This window comes from Myotis lucifugus, unplaced genomic scaffold, assembly GCF_000147115.1.
Source record: "Myotis lucifugus unplaced genomic scaffold, Myoluc2.0 scaffold_0, whole genome shotgun sequence".
Lineage (NCBI taxonomy): Eukaryota > Metazoa > Chordata > Mammalia > Chiroptera > Vespertilionidae > Myotis > Myotis lucifugus.
In genome coordinates this window covers 53,217,026-53,237,844 of record NW_005871048.1, presented here as the reverse complement: position 1 = coordinate 53,237,844, position 20,819 = coordinate 53,217,026, and the positions used below count along the sequence as shown (strand labels likewise).

Here is a 20,819-nt window from a genome sequence, read left to right as displayed (position 1 = left end):
TGTTTCCAGCTCCTTGACATCAAAATGCCTAAAAAGGGACCTTCAAGTAGCATAGTGCACAGAGATATGCAACTTAAATCTCATCATTCAAAATGTATTTATTATATGTGTGCTGAATTATATATAAGTAGAAGTTTTAAAAATAGATGAAAATGTGTTAATTACATGCTATGGCATTTCTCACCCTTGAGTTAGGCTTGAGACTTATCAGGAGGGCTCAATGGCAAATAAATCCAACACATTTACAAACAACATTCCTAAAGGAGGCTTTCTGTAAAACAGCAAAAAGTTGATAAGGGGCCAGAGGAAAAGAAAGCCAAATTTTTATATATCTTCAAAGTGAAAGGGAATCACTAATACTTACCTTTGCAATTTGATCAAACTTCCCAAAAAGTTCATTCAGCATGTGGACCAGTTCTCCTGGGGAGCAGTCACTGGCCAGCCGGGTGAATCCAACAATGTCAGCATAGAGGATACTGTGGGAATGAACAAAGGGGGCAGTGTTTGCAAGTTTATATTCATTAAGAAGGTAATGCTAGATTTTTCTATTCAAAGAGTATATACTCTTTTTTCATTTTTTATTTTCAGAAGGAAAATGTCATTTCCCTGGAAAGAGAATACAAAAACACTTTGCTAAATGTTCAGAGTACATTTTTATGTTAAAATTTTATAATTAAAATGAGAGAAAATAAGTCACATGATGCACTTTTCCTATTCTAGTCTATTCTTACTGATCACCTGTCTCTTTCAGGTTCAGCCCCTCTCTCCCTCTGGCTTATTTAGTAGTCATCCTGACAGTCCATTACACTGTCCTAATCCTGATATCAAATAGGTATGCTTCCATCTGTTACATAAATTTGTACTATAAGAATTCCTAAAAGTAGAAACAGTAAAATAATAAAAGCCAAAATCCTGTTTTTATTCATTTAAAAATTCCTGGAATAATAATCTTCTTAAAGAAAGTCTTCTTACCAAAAGATTCTGGATTACTTACTACCTGCGGGGATGAAACAGTTAGGGTACATCTTCCTAAAGCTCAGAGTTTAGTTGGGTGGTGAATTAAACAAATAAAGATACCTAAAATGTCCAAATACAATGATAATAAGTTCTATAAAAGAAAACAACAGGCTGTTATAGGAAGGAATAGTGTGTGTGGTGTGTGGGGCGGGGGGAGGAGGAGGGGTTGGGCAGGAGGTGGGCATTAGATGGTGAGGAGTCCAGGAAAGTCACTCTTAGGGAATGACAGTGCAGCCTCCCTTCATGCCAGTGGGACAAATCAAAGCAGGGGAAGATGTCTGACTCAGCTTTGGTTGTACGGAGTTGGATGGTGGTGTCTGCAGAACACCCAAGAGGAAGACGCCCATTAGGTAGATGAGTACGGAAAACTATGGTTGCGTTCTGTGTCTCAGCACCACATGGATGGTAATTAAATCCTGGGAGAGAGCTGGAGAGAACACAAAGAGTGAGGGGAGAGCTCTGAAGACACTAATTTTACAGGAGAGTTAGATTTAGGGAAGAGAAAACCACCAAGGAAACTGTAGAAATAAAACAAAGGGGATAGGATGTCTGGAAAATGAGGGATGGGGGAATTCTGTGAGTTCAAGGGCAAGGGACAGGGGCCACGAAACCTGAGCAGTCATTGAGAGAAGGGTGTGGAAGTATGACAAACACAGATCTGGGACAAGACAGTTGGTGAATTTAGCAAGAATGCGTTCTGTGACATGGGGAGGTTAAAGGCAGAGAGTGTTGATTTGAGGAGAGTGAGGCAATAAAGATTAGTCAGAGAGAGTGGAAAAATCTCTAGAATCTGAGCTCTGAAAGGCAGAAAGGTCATCTCAGAGGTGGATGGTGGCATTGGGCTAGGAGCCATGTCTGTCTATTTTCAAAGATCTGATGGGTTTGTGATGTTTCAGCACCAGTGAGAGGGACTTGGAGGAAGACGAGGAAGATTCAGGAAGCAGCTGGTAGTTCTTACCTTTATGGCTATAAATTGTCTTTTCCTCCCCCTCCTTGCCGTTTCCTTATCATCATTATTGTTGTTATTATCATTGCATAACAAAGAGCTAGTAATTATTATTAATGGAGAATAAATGTTTTGTTGAATGAATAGTCAAAGCAGTACTAAAAGCAAGTAACTGATCTCTTTGGTACTATCTACAACCTAATAATCCTCATTAAAAGAAAACCCCAAAACACTCAGGTATTATCTGTGTGACCTGCTTCTTTGCTTGTACATGTCCTGTTGCAGGACGAAAAAGCCACGTCTTCATATTTTTGTTTTAAATTGCTATTTCATGCCATTTAAGGTTTTACATTTTTAAGTATTTAAGTTACTTTTGGATTCCAAATATATTTTATGAATTTAAATTTAATTCAATACTGCAGACATATTCCAGACAATGTGTGAGGGAAATTAAGGGCATTGAAGCTGCTTCCCCAACCCTTTGCCGTAGCCAGTGAGGCAGGCAGTTTCCAAGGTGGCCCCAGGGATCCTCACCGCCTGCTGCTCACACCTGTACTGTCCCCTCCCACACCAGGTGGGGTACCACAGAAATGACCAACACTGCTGATCACCCGGCTAAAATGCTCCCAAATTCCCACCCATAGAAACTGGGAGACAATATTTATTCTTGTTTTAAGTCACTACATTTTGCGGGTAATTCACTACACAGAAACTGATAATTCATAGCAGGAGAAACCTGAAGTTGGTGGTTATCTTTAGTCATTTTTATAGGTCTGTTGGTTCCTGCATTGTGTCATAACTACTTACAGATATTCTTGTGATCCTGGTTAGATATAGTTGCATGGATCTTCACATGTTTTGAATAACTGATGTGTGACTTAAAAGTATTTCCTGAAATGGGAGGGGCATCGTTGACTCTCAGACAGTCAAGGTTGGAAGAGGTTCATTCTAGTATAATATGCCTTGTCAGATACTGCAAATGTTTTTTTTCTTTAGATATGTATGTAAAACACTTAAGAACCTGAAGATAGTATTTTAAATAATTTTACTCCTTAACATGTGTAAATGTTCTTTAATTTTTAATCTATCTCTCCAAATGGTGGGACTTAAAAAAAAATCACTCCCGATTCTTCATTTATCCAAAGGTGCTTTCACGGTTCTTACTTAATATGCAACCATTTTTCTATTATCTCCTTCTCAATAAGCATTTCTATGTATATCACTAGCTCCATGCACCTTTTCTAAAAATCTGTTGTCAAAGTGAGATTTGTTTCAGCAATGCATTTATTTTGCAATTAAATTTATTTCTTATTAATGAGTTTCAAAAATCCTTGACCCGAAGCAACCACACCAGAAGGCAGCATCATGCATTGGAAAGAGTCTGGACGTGGGGCAGAACAGGTTGATCCCAATTATCCCAATTCTAGTCAATGCTCAACAAATTTTGGTTGTTTGTAGTTGTTATGATGGAACTATTGAAGAGGGTGGTGGGTAACTCTGACAGCTGAAGTATTAACATCAAAACATAATGAATGAGGCCAAAGACATGCATGAGAACAAGCCGCCCCACAGGGTTTTCCTTCCTGACCCCAATCCCATCTGATTCCAGGGACTGTGATTCCAGGAATGGCTCCCGAGGAGATATGACTGCGCCAGACTTTGAAAAGCAATAACTTTGACTATAATTAAGCTGCACATCAGTCTCCTGGGATGTTGGTCACTGATTGACCACATCCCGGAAACCCTACATTCCTGATGAACATCTAGATTCCCTAGAAAGTCCTGGCTTCTCTGAGGCCTGTCTGCCAAGCCCACTGTGAGAACTCGTCCTTGTGCTGAGAGCCCACCGACCCGTCTTCCATCTCCCTGCAAGGCTGAGTGTCCTGGGCCCCGGGGAACATGAGATCAGACCGTGGAGTTCCCGGAATGAGGACCACTGTCCACCTATCCCCCTTTTATGATGGTCAGCATAGAAATCAGGGCTAAGAGGGACAACACAATAAAGTAGAGGATCCTATTTTCTTAACGTGAAGGCTCCAAGAGGCAGCACAAGGGTGGGTGAAGGGATAACTACTCTACGTGCCAAGGTTTAACGATTGCAAAGGAGACATGCTATTGCAAGACATTGGCTTCCAGTTAAAAATGTCGCTGCTGCAGCGACCAGGCTCCCCGGACTTGCTGAGAAAGAACAGAGCAGTTTACCTGACGTTGGTGTGGCGCTTGACGTACAGGTTGTGAAAGTTGTTTGTGTTTTCCATCTGGCCGGCTTTGGGGCCCTGCAGCCTCTGGATAATCTCAGCTTTCATTTCCATGGCTATGTGAGCTGGCAGCAGGGACAGCAGCAGCCGCTCCTGAAACAAGGTGTGGAAGGAAGACCGAGAGTTCAAATAACGAAGGGAGCATCCAAGTAATATTCGAGAACATCACTGAGTTGTAGCGCAGCCAATTTGAGGACTATTTTCAACGAGTTAAAAATACAGATTCTAGGACTACATGTTGAAAAAAATCAAAATATTTATGGTCAGAGTGTGTTATTTTATTTATTGAGTTATAATCATGTGTTCTTCAGTGTGGAGAAAAAAAGGAAGGCAAAGTTATTTCCCCAAGGATATTATTTATCCACTTTGATTCTAATGTAGTAAAGCAGAAATAAGTTTAGAATGCCAGAAACCAGTGGTTTAAGATAGAAAACACTTATTTTTGCTGGCTTGCCCATATGAGAGATAAGGTACAAGCTTTATTGTACTTTAGAAAGTCAACCAATACTCCACATTTCCTAAATAAGATAAATATTTTCAACTATTTCATTTCCTCTATGATGAACATTCAATCTCCTTTAGTGATTTTGAACTATTATAAAGACAGAATATCAGGAATATTGGCTTCTGTAAAATGTCATCTATAAAAAACTACTGGTGGAAGGCAAAAAGCTGCTATGAGCTTTTCTTGTATGTTTGGTTTCTAAATTCAGTAAATTCAGAACACAATAGCATGTAATATTACACTTATTTTAATATGTACTTATTTTATTTAGAGTTGTACTTTTCCATTTTCTCCAAGAAAAATGTGCTATATATATATATATATATATATATATATATATATATATATATCTACATCTACATACTGTATTACAGACGGGCAACCTTTCTGTTTATATTCATCCTAGAGTATTTTAAATGTTAATTTACTGTAGAAAACACCATGTTCTTCAGGTATTGTAGATTTAATATTTATTGTGGTATTCCATGTTGATAAACATTTTTGAATGAAATATGTCTCCATCTTCCACATTTTCTCTCTTTTGTATGTGTGTTTATGAACAAAGTGGTGAGAGAGTAGGGGCTTAGGGGAAACTGGGCTTTGCTCCCAGGTTTACAGGGCCAGGGGTCCATCTCCTATACACACCACTTAGGCGGCTGTTGGGAACTACCCCTGAGGAGCAGAGGGTAGTCCAGGAGTGCATCTTGATGGAGGTGGGATGACTCTCACCAAAGCCCATCCCAGCCTGGTCTAGGTAAAGTTAGATGCAAAGTCAACAGGAGACAGAGTACGTGCCTGTAGAGGGACCTCAGTTCTCCATGAACTGGCATAACTGAGTGTTGATCTTTCTTCCGTTGCTCTGAGATGCCATCAAATCTCTGTCGTTATCAAAGCAAATAGACACTGAATATAAATTTGTTAACTTCTAAAACGGTGATAAGGAATGTTAGCATGTAGAACACAGATTATGAATCTGGACCTAGCCTATCTATTTAGAAATCCCAGAGGATTCTATGTGTTTGCAGAGATGTCTGACAATCAGCTCAACTAGATTAAAACCAATTTTGTCCTCTTTCTGATGGGTGACAGATGAGCCCAGGGCTAAGGAAAATAAAATGCACCAGGCCACAATGCTCAGTTGACCTAGTTCTACTTTGCTATCTTATGATAATAACCTGTGTGTGCATGAAGATTCAGTGCAGTCTTCTATTGAATTTAAAGCAACCATTAGACTTTCCCAACATTTACTTTCATTTCCACTTATGCTTCTTGTAGTCAACGTTGCCAGTGTCCTACCCACAATCCCTCTGCCTTCCTTAGAGGTCGCTTGCAGCCTGTTTCTTTATAAATCTGGTTTCCTGTGTCCCAACCAATAAGAAAGTAATTTGATGGAACTGTCCCCACCTTCTGCACCCATCACCCTCCTTGGGGAGATCTGAGCATGTTATACACTTTCCCCAGGGTCTCTAGTAGCACTGAGCCCCTGTTGCCAACAGCAGCCCCTTTCAATAGCTGATCTCCCTCCCTCACTCTCCTACCTGAAACCACTTCCCAACCTAGTATCTAAACTCAGAGCCTTCTCTTAGGGTCTTCTTTGGGTAAACCTAACAAAGAAATTTCTTCTCTCTTCCTCCTGGATTCTCTATTAAGAATATGCCAACCCCCAAAGACAGATTTCATGAACAAAAAAGAAGAATCGAATATAGTAATTCTTCTCCCTGGCTATAGCATCATTTAATGACCAACTGTAAATTATGATATTTTACACCAAAATGTAGATGGATGACTGGCTGTTTTTTTTATTGTTTTATTGCTTAAAGTATTACAAAGAGTATTACATATGTCTCCTTTTTCCCCCCCGCCCTTGACAATCCCCTGGCCTCCCCTAAACTGGCTGTTTTTTTAAGCTAGCTTGAAAAATATATGTTGAATAAACTAAACTGGGCTAAGATTTTCCTTTCTAAAACTGTTCATGAATCCGTGTGAATTTAGACTGGAATAAAGATTTTGGTAACAGCCAACCAGAGAAATAAAAGAACCCAAAGTTCCCCATTACCATGTGATTCTGGTGCACTGGTAGGCCATGAGACCTCTTATAGAGCTCATGAACAAAATCTGTGTGATGGGGTCAGCACGTGTCCACTCAGTGATCACAGCCTTGGACAATGGGGTGAGCCTCAAATAGGAGCCTACACTCAAATGTGGTGAATCAAGACACTTTTAAATTTGTCTTTCTTCTTTTACAAAATGCTATACTTCGAAAGAAAAGCCCAATATTTTGGCACATATGCTAAATTTTGACTCAATTCATAATCTGACAAGGTTAATATTCCCATGAATATTTTAGCTTTTTGTTAATTTAGCTGTGTGAGCTGCCAAGTTATCTGAAAATAATATACAAACCTAAGTGCTTTCCATACCAGATATGGCCTAGTTACATTACCTCTCCAAGTACATTGGAAGCCTTCCTTAAGGGGACTTTTGGAAAATCAAGTTGTCATTAGACTGATTGATGCATACCATTACTTCATTCTCTTGCTAGAAAAAATTGTATAATTACAGAGAATTCGGCTAATTCTGGCATATTCAAAGGTTATCTGATGAATAACTTGGCCTTGGTTTGAAGGTTCCATTTCAACACATCCCTTTATTAAACCTGTAATTATTATTCATTAGCAATAGTTTTCCTAGAATTTGTTCTTTTCAATTATGCCTCATAAAAGAGCTACAGAGTTAGTACTTTTCATTGTACTATCGATCCAAGTTCAGGACACACTGAGCTCAGAAGTGTTTTTAATATAAAACAGCAGATATTATAACTTTATATTTGTATGCTATTTTTGTGATTATTTTGGTGGAAAGGAAAATCCAATTTAAGCAAAGAAGACTTCTATTTAAATTTTCAAGTAAGATTCAGTAATGCATATTCTATCTTATCCCTTCAATAAACCATGCATGTAATAAATATTTAAATCCACTTTACAAAAGGCAGGATGACAGTGACATGCTCCTTCCATAAGAATTTAAACTTTTTTTTTCTCCTTCAAAATTTCTATTTAGTTCTTATTTTAAATGCAATTCAAATACATCAGGATATCAAACCAATGCAATGAACAGAAGGCATATTGTTATAAATGTTCCTCCTTCCAATAGAAAGTAGCTATCAGAATGGACAGACGCCAGGTCCCAGAGCAGCCACTGGGTTACACGTGGTGCTGAGGAAACAGATGATGTCCTTCAATAGTGTCCTGAAGGATGAAAATACCAGGTGTCCATTCGGAATCAAACCTGAAAACGCTGCTCTTAGAAAATACCTGCCAGGAACATGAAAATATGTCAACGCCTTCTCATATCTCCTGCTGCAGCCAGCTTCATGTCTGCAGGTCTCAGAGAAGAAGCATCTCCGTTGGCACCAACCTCCATCACCAGCATGTCCCCAAACTTAAGTTCTAGGGACAACTGCTATTGGTGCTGCTTCCCATTATAACATTTAGTTTGTTTCTCTCAGATCCCTCCTTAGAAATCTTGCTCCTCATCACTCAATCAGAAGGCACTGAATACTCATATTATTTGGAAGGTCTTGCTTTATCTTTCTTTGACTTTTATAAAAGATAAAGTCTTCATATTTATGGATGATGGAGAGCAGCAGCACTTTGTGGTAGAAGCAGCACTGAAATGGGAGATGTGGGTTCCTACCCATTCTCTGCCACCATCTAGAAAACCTCCACCAAATCATTCTGGCCTTTGAGTCCCAGTTTGTTTGTATAAAAAATACATCCATTGACCCAGGTGAGTTGAAGGTCTCCATGTCTGTGTAAGTTCGAAGCATTTTATGGAACCTCAAGAGGCCCTTTTTAGATGTTACCTCTCTCTCCTTTTTTTTTGTTGTTGTTAATTCCCAACTGAGAATATTTTCCATAGATTTCTTAGAGAGACAGAGAGAGAGAAACATCAATGTGAGAGAGACACAACAATTGGTTGCCTCCCACATGCACCCCAACCTGGCCAGAGACTGAGCCTGCAACCAAGGTAGGTGCCCTTGACCAGAATCAAACCCAGGACCCTTCAGTCCACAGGCTGATGCTTTAACCACTAAGAAACCGGACAGGGAAACTCACTCTTTTGGAGTCAAACAATTAGTGACACAGAGGAAAGAACCCAAGTGTTCAGATCCGAACATGATGCCAAGACTATAAGAAGGACTGTGGGTAAGGAGAGACCATTGGGATCTTGACAAAGAAGACCGCGTTCATCTTCTTGAAGAGTGGCTTCCATGAGTGGGAGGAGGATGAAGAAGGATGGCCAAGAGTTTGGGGTGCCATATTAATGGCCATGCGAGTGAAAGTCAGCTTGTTTATTTTATAGTCTAGGAAAACTGGAGTGCTTTGTGCAAGTTAAAACCAATATGCACTTCAACCAATCACTACTCCCTTTTACAAAAGATTGAGTCTTTTCACTGCATGCATATATTGTTTTCTCATATTACAAACCCTGGTCACATATAGTTTCATTTAAATTCAAACATTTTTGGCAAAAAAAAGGTATAGGAGTGGCTCAGAGAGGGTAAAGTGGAGTGGTAGACACTAGGGACTTAAGACCTGATAGAATGGTGTCTTCGGACTTCACAGCCACTGGTGGCTCCACTCACTCTGATTTATAAGCTCAATGAGATGACAGGGATGCTTTTAGAGAGTAAATCATTAATAGAAGGTGAAAGAATGAAATTATCACTCATCTTTGATGACTCTGCAGTTAAGAGACCTTAGAGAACAATGCGCTAATCAAGTCCAATTATAAATTATGTCCATAGTGACGGATGATGGCATATTGAAACTTCTAAACTTTTTTGGAAGGGAGAATGATCCTTTTTCCTAACCGTGCTGAATTGGGACACTTGAACCCCAGAGCAAAACTGCTCTTAGGGCGAGTCTCACAGCTCCCACTCTCAGCAGACCTCAGCCTCTTTCCACCCATCCTGTCCAAACCCCTGACAGGGTGCTCCCAGGGCACCACTGGGGCACAGTTCGAATCACAGGCAATATCACAAGGCTTTCTCTGAGAAGGGGTGAACTGAGGCAATTTCTAAAAGAAACTCAGTGACATTTCTCTCCTGAGCACATGACTGAGTCCTGAAGTGGGCATTTACATTGCTGGGAATGTGAAGCTCAATGCTGGCGGGCAGGGGTGGGGTGATCCAAGGACACTGCAGTGCGGAGGTGAACTTTAAAGCTCTGCTTATCTGTCCTGACACCTGAAGTGCCAGATGCCATCCTCCAGAGCAGAGCCTTCCAAGACACAATCCCGCAGGTAACACTGGTCAAATATTGTGCCTGCCTTCAAACACTAATTGTCCCCATGGGCACCGATATGTTTGATAGAGCGAGAGGGACCCATCATTTCTGCATAACATCAACTTTCCAGGGAAAGAATAATACATGAGGAAAGGGAATCGGCAGAACAGCACTCATTCTCATTCCGCTAATCAAGCAATGTCCCAAACTCTCTCAGATAAAAAGCAAGGATGCAAGCAGCAAACTGTATAGCAAAATCAGCACAGCAGAAAGCTCAAGGGCCATCACATTCCTAGAATTTTAGTAAAAGTAACTCAAATGAACCCAGCTGGTGTGGCTCAGTGGTTGACTGTTGACCTATGAACCAGGTCATGATTCAATTCCTGGTCAGGGCATATGCCCAGGGTTGTAGGCTCAATCCCCAGTGTGGGGTGTGCAGAAGGCAGCCAATCAATGATTTTCATCATTGATGTTTCTATCCTTCTCTCCCTCTCCCTTCCTCTCTGAAATAAATAATAAAAAATATTTTTTAAAAAGTAACTCAAATGGGATGACCATGGCTCACACGCAAGTACAAAGGTGCCTGTCTGCTACAGGTTGCCAGACTGTAAACTTGTTGCACACCTGATTGCGTTAATATTGTTGGCACAAAGTATTTTTAAAGCTTTATCTGCTTTTGGAAAACACCTTCTTGGTAATCAGACTGTAGATATTCTTCCAGGATTCACCCATCTAAATTCCACTAATATGTCTGCTTTGAGAGAATCATATCAAAATAGTTAAACAATATAATTCTTGTTCAGTATCTCATATGCACCTCTACTTACAGAAATAAATAAGTTGTGACTTGGCGCTTCTATAATTAAAAAATAACCCTTCTAACAGATTTTATTGCAAGTTACAAATGATGATAACTCAAGTTTAATCATACACATATGTAGAAGGGAGCCTTGATTTGGTGTATTTCCCAACTCATTTGTTTACTCTGAGCATGTAAGTTCTTATGACCTGTGAAAATTTAAGTTCAGAGGAAGCAAATGGCAGGCTCTGTGGACTGAGCTCTGATTGGCTTGCAGAGAGCACACAAGCATGCTTGTGTGTGTGCAAGTTAAACGAATTATCCTTAGGTAGGTCATGCACTGAACAGCTACATGTGGTCCATAATTTAACCACTCTCTTGCCCCCAGTTTTCCAGAATAAAAGAGCACAACTAGCTAGGGCATCTCTCAGAAGTGCACCGTGACTTCTGCCCACCTGCCACTGGCCAGAGGTCACAAGGATATACTCACCTCTAAGGATGCTGGTCATGTGCCTAGCTAAGAAGACCCTCTTACCATAGAAGAAGAAGAAACATTGGAAAAACAAACAAACAAGCAGTGGTCTCTGTCCCATGCAGAGCGAGCAAAGCAGCATTTCCAAAAGGAAACCATCAATTTCCCTTCCAGAGCTGCCCCTTCCCTCCCAACTTAAATCCAGTTAAAAGTCGACCTGCAGCTGCCACCTGCTCTCATCCTTGACTGCTCTTTCCCTCTTGCCACCCCCCATCCAAGAAGCAGCAGTTCCTGTCCCTCACGCTAGGAAACTGCACCTTCTCCCAACCTACTGCCACTATTCGGGTCTTGGCCACCTGTGCCACCCTATGATGATGGATCGCTTCCTACCGGACTTCCTACCTGCTGTCCACCCCCTTGCTCACCCTTTCTCTTCTGCAGCAGAGGTCTTTCTAAAAGGTGAAGTAGCCAAATCAGGTCAGTCCCAGCTGACTGCTTCTACTGACAAATCTGAAGCTTGCCAGTATGTTACAAAATTCGAATTACTCCTGGGAACTCCACCTCCTTTACTTTGCTGCCCGCCTCCTGAGCCCATGGTCCAGCTCTTCTGAATCCTATGGAGCCCCAGCTGGGCACTGTGTTCACCTCCTCGCTGGAAAGCCTGCTGCCCTTGGACCCGGACCGCTGGCTCCATCATACTGTTCCCACCCATGCTCACCTTCCTTCCCTAAGGCTGTCCTGCCAATTCTTCCTCAAACTTCTAATCACATACTGCCTCCTCCATCACCTCCTCCTGACAGCTGTCCTGCATGGCCTTCCCACCCCAATGGGGTTAGGTCCTGAGTGCTGTTCTGGCACCCACTGTCACCCTCAAACTCTACTGAAACCAGCTGTTTCCTTTCCTGCCCAAGGTTGTAGGTGCCAGTGTGCCCAGGCTGTGCCTTCTTCAACATTATGTTCTGGGTACGGAACACAGAACCTGGCACAGAGAAGAAAGACACCCAATAAACATTTGTCCAGTGAATACAGGAAGAAACACTTGAATGTGTGACTAATGCCTCATTACACTTTGAATAAGATTTCCACTGGGCAGCTCATTTAAAGGGTTGATTTTCAATGATTATCCAGTAGAACATTCTGGCCTTGCTCTGCCACTCAATGAGTGGACAGTGGGTAAGTCATGTAACTTCTTTTTGCTCCCAGTGTCCTCCCTGGGGCCTGGGAGGTGTCTGAGTATATTTCTGCTGCCTGTTCCACTTCCAGGTTTCTTCCATTCTGTTAGGTATCGGGCGGAAATGGAAAGACATCCTTGAGTGTGGCAGCAGAAATGAAATACTTTTAAAAATTATTTTATTGGTAACTTTTAAAACCCTGTGATTTTCTCCATTAAAGGAAATGATGAAAGAATATATATAATAAATATAGGTATATATTATATATGTGTGGAATATATAATATCCATATCTACAGATATCTATGTACTATAGACATATAAATAGTTATCTTTGAATTTTGTCACCATATGCATTAAGTAGGCATGCATGCATGGATTTCTAGGGCAATTGTAGAGAATAAAGGGCCTTTACATTCTTTTATATATATTTTTCTTAAAGGTTTTCTGATATCTGATCGTTCTAGAGCTGAAGAACTGTCACTCTCCTCTTCATTATTCTGCAGGTACAAATCCAAGTGTTCATGTAAATCACGTTGGTGCAGGCTCCTCCTGTCACCAACTCGAGCCCTGGGCCTGATGGAAGGCGCACAGCCCAGGATGCGATGTGGAGGAGTGAAGAGGGAATGAATGAATAAGTTATGAGCTGCAGCCCTGCCAAAGTGAAAAGAGGGCACGGTTTCTGCCAAGAAGCAGAAACTGGGATCAGTATGGTAGTGAACGCCATGGCCACACTGCATTAAAAATACTTATTCTTTGAAACTACATCAGCATATATAAGCTTGGGAATTCTCAACTTTGTCATACCAATAAAAATATTTATCAAGTAGTAAGAAGATTTTTAAGAGCTCTAAACTGACACATGAAAGCCTGGTCTCTGAATCTGACGCAATGATTTCTAAGGAAAATAGCACATTATTCTCACCAGCTCTTGGGCTCATGCTGACTTGAGCTCAGGCCTGGTTTGGATTAGGAATGTTTCAGGACTTTATTGCTGCAAAACACATCCCCAGTGGTTCAGAACACTCATGATACTGTGGATCGGCTGGGTGGTTCCTTCGCTGGTTTTGCTGTGGGCCAGTCACCTGAATGCATTCACCTGGAGGGGGGTGGCCTGGCTGGAAGGCCCAATGTGGCCCCAGTTACATGTCCATTTGGCAGTAGCTGCTGGCAGGCGGCTGAACCCTGGTCTCCTCCACATGGCCATTCATCCTCCTTCAGGCAGGACTGGCTTCCTAATGGCAATCTCAAGGCAGCAGTCCCCAAAAGTTGAGAGGGGATCTTCAGGGCCTCATAAGGCGTGGGCTCTGGAATTCACACAGCCCCACTTCCCAACTTCCATTAGTCACAGTGAGAAACAAGCCTGCCTCCGATTCAAAAATGACTGTCTCCATCGGATGCAAACCAAGCGAGAGCTGCTTCCAGCATTCATGGTTCCACAGGCGTGCAGGAGCTAAGGGTTAAATAACATCTACAGGCCCTCTCTCCTTGGCTTGTAGATGGCTTCTTTCCCCTGTGTCTTCTTCACATGGCCTTTTCTCTGTGTCCTAGTCTCCTTTTATATTCACCCCAGTCAGACTGTATTAGCACCCAGCTTACTGATCTCTTCTAACTTAAATCCCTCTTTAAATGCTGCATCTCTAATATTGTCACACTCTGAGCTACTGTGGGTTAGAGCCTCCACATATGCATTTGTGGGGATACAGTTCACCCCAAACAGAATCTTCGTCTGTAGGGCAGAGAAGGAGGCAGGCAATCCACAGGCTGCTGCAGACTCATGAGCTGACTTTTTCCTGCCCTGCCTTGTGCAGACTTCTCCCCTCCGCTTCTTCATCGCCAGTGCCTCACTTATTCAAATACCCTCAAGGCTCCTTAAATGTTCTCCTATCTCTCCTCTAACTGTCTTGCCCCTGCATTGTTGCCTTTTCGAGTCCCTATGCACCAGGAGAGGCTGCTGGACAGCTCTGAGGCTCACCGTTTCAAGGAGCCATTTCCTCTGGGGAGCTGCGGGATTCTAGGGTCGTGTAGCCTCACAGTCAACAAGTGGAGTTATACCATTGGGAGGGACCAGCACATGACACAGAGCCTCTAGCAGGGCTGGAAAACTCCTTCTGCAAAGGGCCAGGAAATGAATAGCCCAGGCTTTGTGCACTATACCCCCTCTGTCACAGCTACTCACTTCTGCCATAGGGAAACAGCCATAGGCGAGGAGCAAATGAATGGGCGTGGCTGTGTGCCAATACTTTATTTGTGACAACTGAAACTTTAATTTTATATAATTTTCATGAAATATTATTTCTCTTTTGATTTTTAAACTTAACAATGGGAAAAGAAACCAATAATCTTAGCTCAGGAGGCTGTACAGAAACAGATGGTGGGCCAGACTTGGCCCTTGGGCTGTAGTTGGGTGACTCCTGGTGTAGAGAAAGTTTGATGGAAAACCACACTTAAGGGTACTGCAGACACATTGCAACTGTCACTTGACAATAGAAGTAAGAACAATAGAGGGCATATCCTTCCTCCAAAGGGCACTGTTATTATGATTTCCAGAATCTGTCTCTCATCTGTTATTTAACATGCTGGGATTTACAATAAAAGCCATCAAATGGATCTTCTTGGAAAATAATAATTTCCAAGTTATTACTGAGTTGTCAGCTGAGGAGGAGGGTGTAGCGGCTCAGAGCATGGGCTTGGATTATCACAAGTCTGGGAGCAAATCCCAGCTCCTCCACCTCCTCATGTCTTGATGGTACTGACTTGTGCAAGGGTCTGGCCACATCCTGGGTTTCCGTGGCTGGTGGCTTAGAGGTGGCTGTTTGGCATCATGATTCAGAATGATGGTGGGCCAGCAAGACCACAGCACACAAACCAGAAGGTTGAAATTCAAGCCTGAGCTGGTCATTACTTGGAGTGAGACCTCGGGCCACCTCTGACCTCTCTGGGCCTCATTTTCCTCACCCTCGAATGAAGGGCCTGGACTAACCATCCCAGTCTGCTTGCTCTAGAAGCTGGTGAAGCAATCGTTCTATAACACTTACTTTTAGATAAAGTAAAAGTCAACTTGCGTTTAGCTGCAAACAAAGTATCTCATTTCCTCACTCAATAGCTAATACTCCAGCAGTCAGAATTCATAATGCATGTTGCTTGATTTTCAGTGGCAACCAGTAATTTGTGTGAGAAAGACTTAATTTAGAAGAACGCACATGTCATCTTTTTTTCATAACCAAGTAAGACTTACAATTAGCTTGATTCACACGCTGTCACGGATGTCTCCACTGCACACACAGTGAACAATACGACGTTTTCAAGGCAGCTCTTTGATGGAGAGAACTAGTCCTCAGTTGTGTAATTCATACTAAACATAAATCCTCCTCCATTTTCTTCTTGAATACCCCATGCCCACTCGAGCAGCAACTTCCGTGAGTGGATCATTAAGGGGGAAAACCACTGAATACATGCATTTTTACTGTGTTTTGCTCTGCAACATTCTATGCTTGGGAAATTGCCACAGTAAGTAGCAGTAAAATATGCAAAATAAAGAACAAAATATAAATGCCTTAGCTTTTTCTTCCATTTTCCCCAATACTTCTTAACACATAGAAAATTTTAAAATAATGTCATTCTATCAAAAACCAGATGAATCAAAGTGTTTTCCAATGTTTGACTTAGAAATCAAGGTGCTGCAATACTGGATTTAAAATAAGAATGGATATGCTGTTAATAGTTGAAAAATTAGTGTTAATTATGACTGCATTTCTGGTTGCAAAGTTCCTTCTTTGCTGATCATCTCTCTGTCTTATTTGATAGTTAATAATTAAAATCATATGAGGGCTGATTTCATCAGCAAGCAAAAAGAACTAGATCCAATCTTAGAGAACTTATTCTATGGGACAGAGGGAGCACATTTTAGAAAATGTGAAGGTGTGTACACACATTTCATATACCATTGAGAAATATACTCTTGGTATATAAAGCATGCTTTTGTTTTCTAATAATGTTAAATGACAGTATAATAGTATAGGCCTTCAGTAAATGCATTCAGTACATGCATAATTTGTCACACAATGATTGTATAACTTCTTTTAAAAATATTATCAAATATCTTGCCAATAATACGCACTCAATAAATGTTGAAAGAATAAATGTTATTTTGAGACATCAGCTTAGTCCCATCTACTTGGGTTTATAGCACCCTCTTACATAGGGTACACATAGAACAGATTAGAAAGAAGAGGAGTGCTCAAGAAAGGTGGAATGGGGGACCATCTTCATCTTTCCTGCGAATCAAGGGAAATTGAGGCTCTCTGTTATTCAGATAGCTGTTACTCTGGGATGGAAGCCCACAGCTACCCAAGTGCCATGTGACATTTCTTCCCCCTCCCCTACACATCTCATAGGGTACAAGGCCTGATTTTAGGTTAACTATGCAGTTTTTAATGTACTAGGCTCTGAATTAAATGCATTTAAAACCAGGACATTCAGTACATGACAAAACAATACTAACAACTTCGTCTGTCTGGAGTGGGTTCTATGTGCCAGGCACTGTGCATTAACTGTGCGTTAACTGTCTACTCCCACAGGAAGCCTGTGCATTAGGGATGTTATTATTGAAAATGACCCAAGCTCACATCACCTGGAGGTGGCAGTGCTTTTTTACAGCTTAGGTTTGACTCAGCTATGTTTTATTCCTCTGGCTCTTCCTGTGTTTATTCCCTCCAATTCTCTGTCATTTCCCCTTTAGGAAGTACCACTAGTTCAGGTGATTCCACAAAAATCATGACACACTATTTGCACAATCATTGAAAAAGGGCACAAGCAAATAGAGACCCATGATGTCTCTTTACTCTGCCTCCAAATTCTGGGTTGAAGTTAGAGTCAGGTATATTTCAATATGTTTTAGAAAACTAGTAGAGATGTGATGGATTCTAGGCTTCTCCAGAATTAGTAAAGACTGAACAGGTCATTAATAAATATCATCTCTCTCATCACAGTTCACATCTTGGGTCAGAATTTCAGACCACTTGGCTTCTTCCAGGGGAATAAAATAAGAAGGGCTCTGGCTGCTGAAATTCTCAGTTGTAACACAATGTCATATATCTTTTCTTTCTACAATTAGAAAATACCTTTGTTTACTTTCAAATGTGTGCATTAATCAAGTTTTTCCAGAGAAAACAGAACCAATAGATATGTGTATCTAGATCTATAAGTTTTATAGATCTCTATATCTACATTTCTATCTATCTATCTATCTATCTATCTATCTATCTATCTATCTACCTATCTATCATCATCATCATCATCATCATCTTTATTTTAAGGAATTGGATCACATGAATGTGGGGGCTGTCAAGTCCTAATTCTGAAAGAGAGGCCAGGAGACTGAAGGCCTAGGGAAGAAATTATGTTGCAACTGCAGTTTGAAGGCAATCTCTTCCTTGGGAACATCTGTCTTTTCTCTTAAGGTCTTCAACTGATTGCATGAAGCTCACTCACATTATGGAGGGTTATCTGCTTTACTGAAAGGCTACTCATTAAAATACTAATCTCTTAAAAATATCTTCACAACAAAATCTACACCGGTGTTTGACCACACATCTGGGTGCCACGTTCTTGCCAAGCTAACACAAAATTAACTATTGCACCATGGTTTTAGACAACTTAAATATAAAACACAATATGCTATTAAAAGTATTTAATTTTCTTTATATCACCTTTTCATTAGAACTATTTCTGTGGAAACTAGGGAGATATTATACATTTGATTTTTCCTTTCTTTTTCTCCAGAGAGGTTGCACAATCATTGAAAAATGGCACAAGCAAAGAGGGAATTCTCAATCTGGAGAATTCAAACTAGTCACCAACATATCATCCTGCATCCCTGATGTCATCTGTAGCTGACCTGCCCCATATCTACCTGGTCAACACTTAGAATATTTCATTTACAATGAAGGGAGGGAAGTTAAGCAAGCAGTGATTTCACTTTTTATATCCTTTACACCAATTGAATACTTTAGTTTTTTTTAAGGTAATAAAAATTTAGTTAATTTTAGTTAGTGAAAAGTAAAACACAGAATTATTCCACACCAAAGACATCATTTTATTGCTCTATCCACATCAGTATAGAATGTATTCAATCAAGAGAATGGTTTCTCTCCTCCTGAACAAGACTTTAGCAAGTTATTTTATTATTTTAGAAGAGGATATTATTTTGTTGAAAGTATTAAGAAAAGTTAATGAATCGCAGTAAATAGTGAGAAGTAGTGAAAAAAGGAGTATGTTTTAGATTTGGAAGCGGATGGACAGTTACCAAGAACACTGGTTCACCTTTGCGATCTCATTAGGACTCGTATTCCTGGGTGGTTTGACAGTGGATCATGTGGTTCTTGCCAAAACATCTTGTACATATTAGAACTGGAAGGTGGGACTATTATGGAGAGGGCTTAAGCCTTTCTTTCTTAGCCATGTGCATCCCTGCCATTACACCATCTTTAATTTGGGTTTACTCTTTTGCTGCTCATTAGGGAAATGCAAAGGCTAGGAATCTGAGAATTAAACTTCTTCCCCTTGGACAACTTCGGAGACAGTTTATTTGAACAGTTCTTTTATTTATCCTGGCATTAGTATTTTACTCCTTCCATACGTCTCTTTAAAAATTTTTTTTTCTTTATTGATTAAGGTATTACATATGTGTCCTTATCCCCCCCATTGCCCCCCCCCCCACTCATGCCCTCACCCCCCTGGTGTCTGTGTCCATTGGTTAGGCTTATATGCATGCATACAAGTCCTTTGGTTGGTCTAATACATCTCTTGATATACACTTGATTATCTCATCAAACACCATAGCTACTGCGGATGGAAAGGTGCCTATAACACAGACCCTGCCACAGGAGTTCTAGGTCTGGGTAGAGGAGCTTGGGCATGAAATAGATCCCAGTAATGGACTCTGCTGGCTGTTTTACTAGGGTTCTGTTACAAAGTACAAGTGAGACACTGGAAGACAAGTCCAGGAAATGGAATTAGCGAACATGATGCACAGTGGGAGAGGATGGGGCAGAAGCCAGGAGGGGCGGGATGATCCCCAGCGCTGAGATCTGTGATGTGGGGGAGATGGCCAGGCAAGTAGATCCAGACAACCAGGCTAAAATCCCCATCCCTATACACTGCTGTGTAACCTGGACTTCGCATTTGAAATTTTAGTTTCATCATCAACAATATAAACAATTCCCACCCACCCTGCATGGTTTCATTGAAGTTACTGATAAAAACATGAAATGTTTTTGGCATGATGTGGGCACTAAATAAACACAGTTGCCATCCTCTCAGGCAGCCTTTAATGTGTAGGCGGCACATGAGCACATGGAGAGGTGGTTCCTTTCTCTCCTGGAGCCCAGAAAAAGTGATACAATATTTTTCTCTAAAAATTATACCACAAATCAAACACAAATAAACCCAAACAGACATCTTAAAGAATAATACACTGCAGAATGTCTTGTCAGAACCAACCCGGATGCAGAAGGAAGAGGGCATTAAAAGAGGCAAGTGGGGATGGTCTCCATCCAGGGAGAGGCCAGGCAGGTTCAGGACCACAGTGTCTACTACTTGGCTTCTACAGAGGAGATGGAGGCAGCAAGGGAGCATTGTGACCAGCCACTACCGCCACCCCTCTCATCTGCTCATTCTGATGCACTCCGGAGACGGAGGCACAATAAACAACTATAACTGGACCTCCACCACATGGAGCATGAGCTGATCTGCAGATATGAGTATTTTATTTAGTGACAGTGGGATTTCTTGGCATAGTGGTATATTCATCTGTTCTCTGCTTTTGATGCCCAGTGCATATGAAATTCCTCACAGGAGTGGAGCACATGCTTGAGGTGCTGACAGGTCAGGTCCCTGAGCCTCCAAAGTGAGAGGTCAACCCTGGTGGGAGAGAAAGTATCGGCCACCATGTGGGAACCTAGTTTGGAGGACATTCAGATAGACACCTGGGACATCCAGGGGACAGCTGCGATCACATGGTACATTTAAATGCAGCAAAAGGAAGAGAAGAACAGATGGGAGGGCAGTACTCCTGGGCTCAGAGTGTCTCCTCTCAATGGTTTAAAAAGAGAGCCTTTGCTATCCCCCCTCTGAAAGCAAAAATCTTACTGGAGAGCAGAAATTGTTCTTTACAATAGAAGTGGAATTTTAAAAATGACTTTTCAATTCAGCAGTGAGGGAAAAATAAAACTCATCTGTTTTTCAGATTGAACAATTTGTGGCTATGTCTCTTTTGCCCCATTCTGTTGGTATTAAATGTTTTTATTAGAAGCTTTATGAAAAGATTCTTTTCAAATGGTCATATAACTTCAATTTTG

The 20,819-nt window shown here is 41.1% G+C and overlaps 1 protein-coding gene across 21 annotated transcripts in view; it reads right to left on the bottom strand.

Moving 5' to 3' along the window:
* The window catches only part of ADCY2 (adenylate cyclase 2), a 275,450-nt gene that overhangs the window by 91,090 nt on the left and 163,541 nt on the right, over positions 1-20,819 (bottom strand). For 20 of the 21 annotated variants that reach the window (XM_023752137.1, XM_023752078.1, XM_023752080.1 and 17 more), the window contains 2 exons: positions 4,166-4,314; positions 365-476 (listed from right to left, as the gene is read on the bottom strand). In XM_023752137.1, the coding sequence (XP_023607905.1) occupies positions 365-476; positions 4,166-4,314 (261 nt within the window). Of the gene's footprint in view, positions 1-364; positions 477-4,165; positions 4,315-5,371; positions 5,477-20,819 lie in introns of those variants that run through there. The other variant, XM_014453099.2, reaches the window with a different exon arrangement.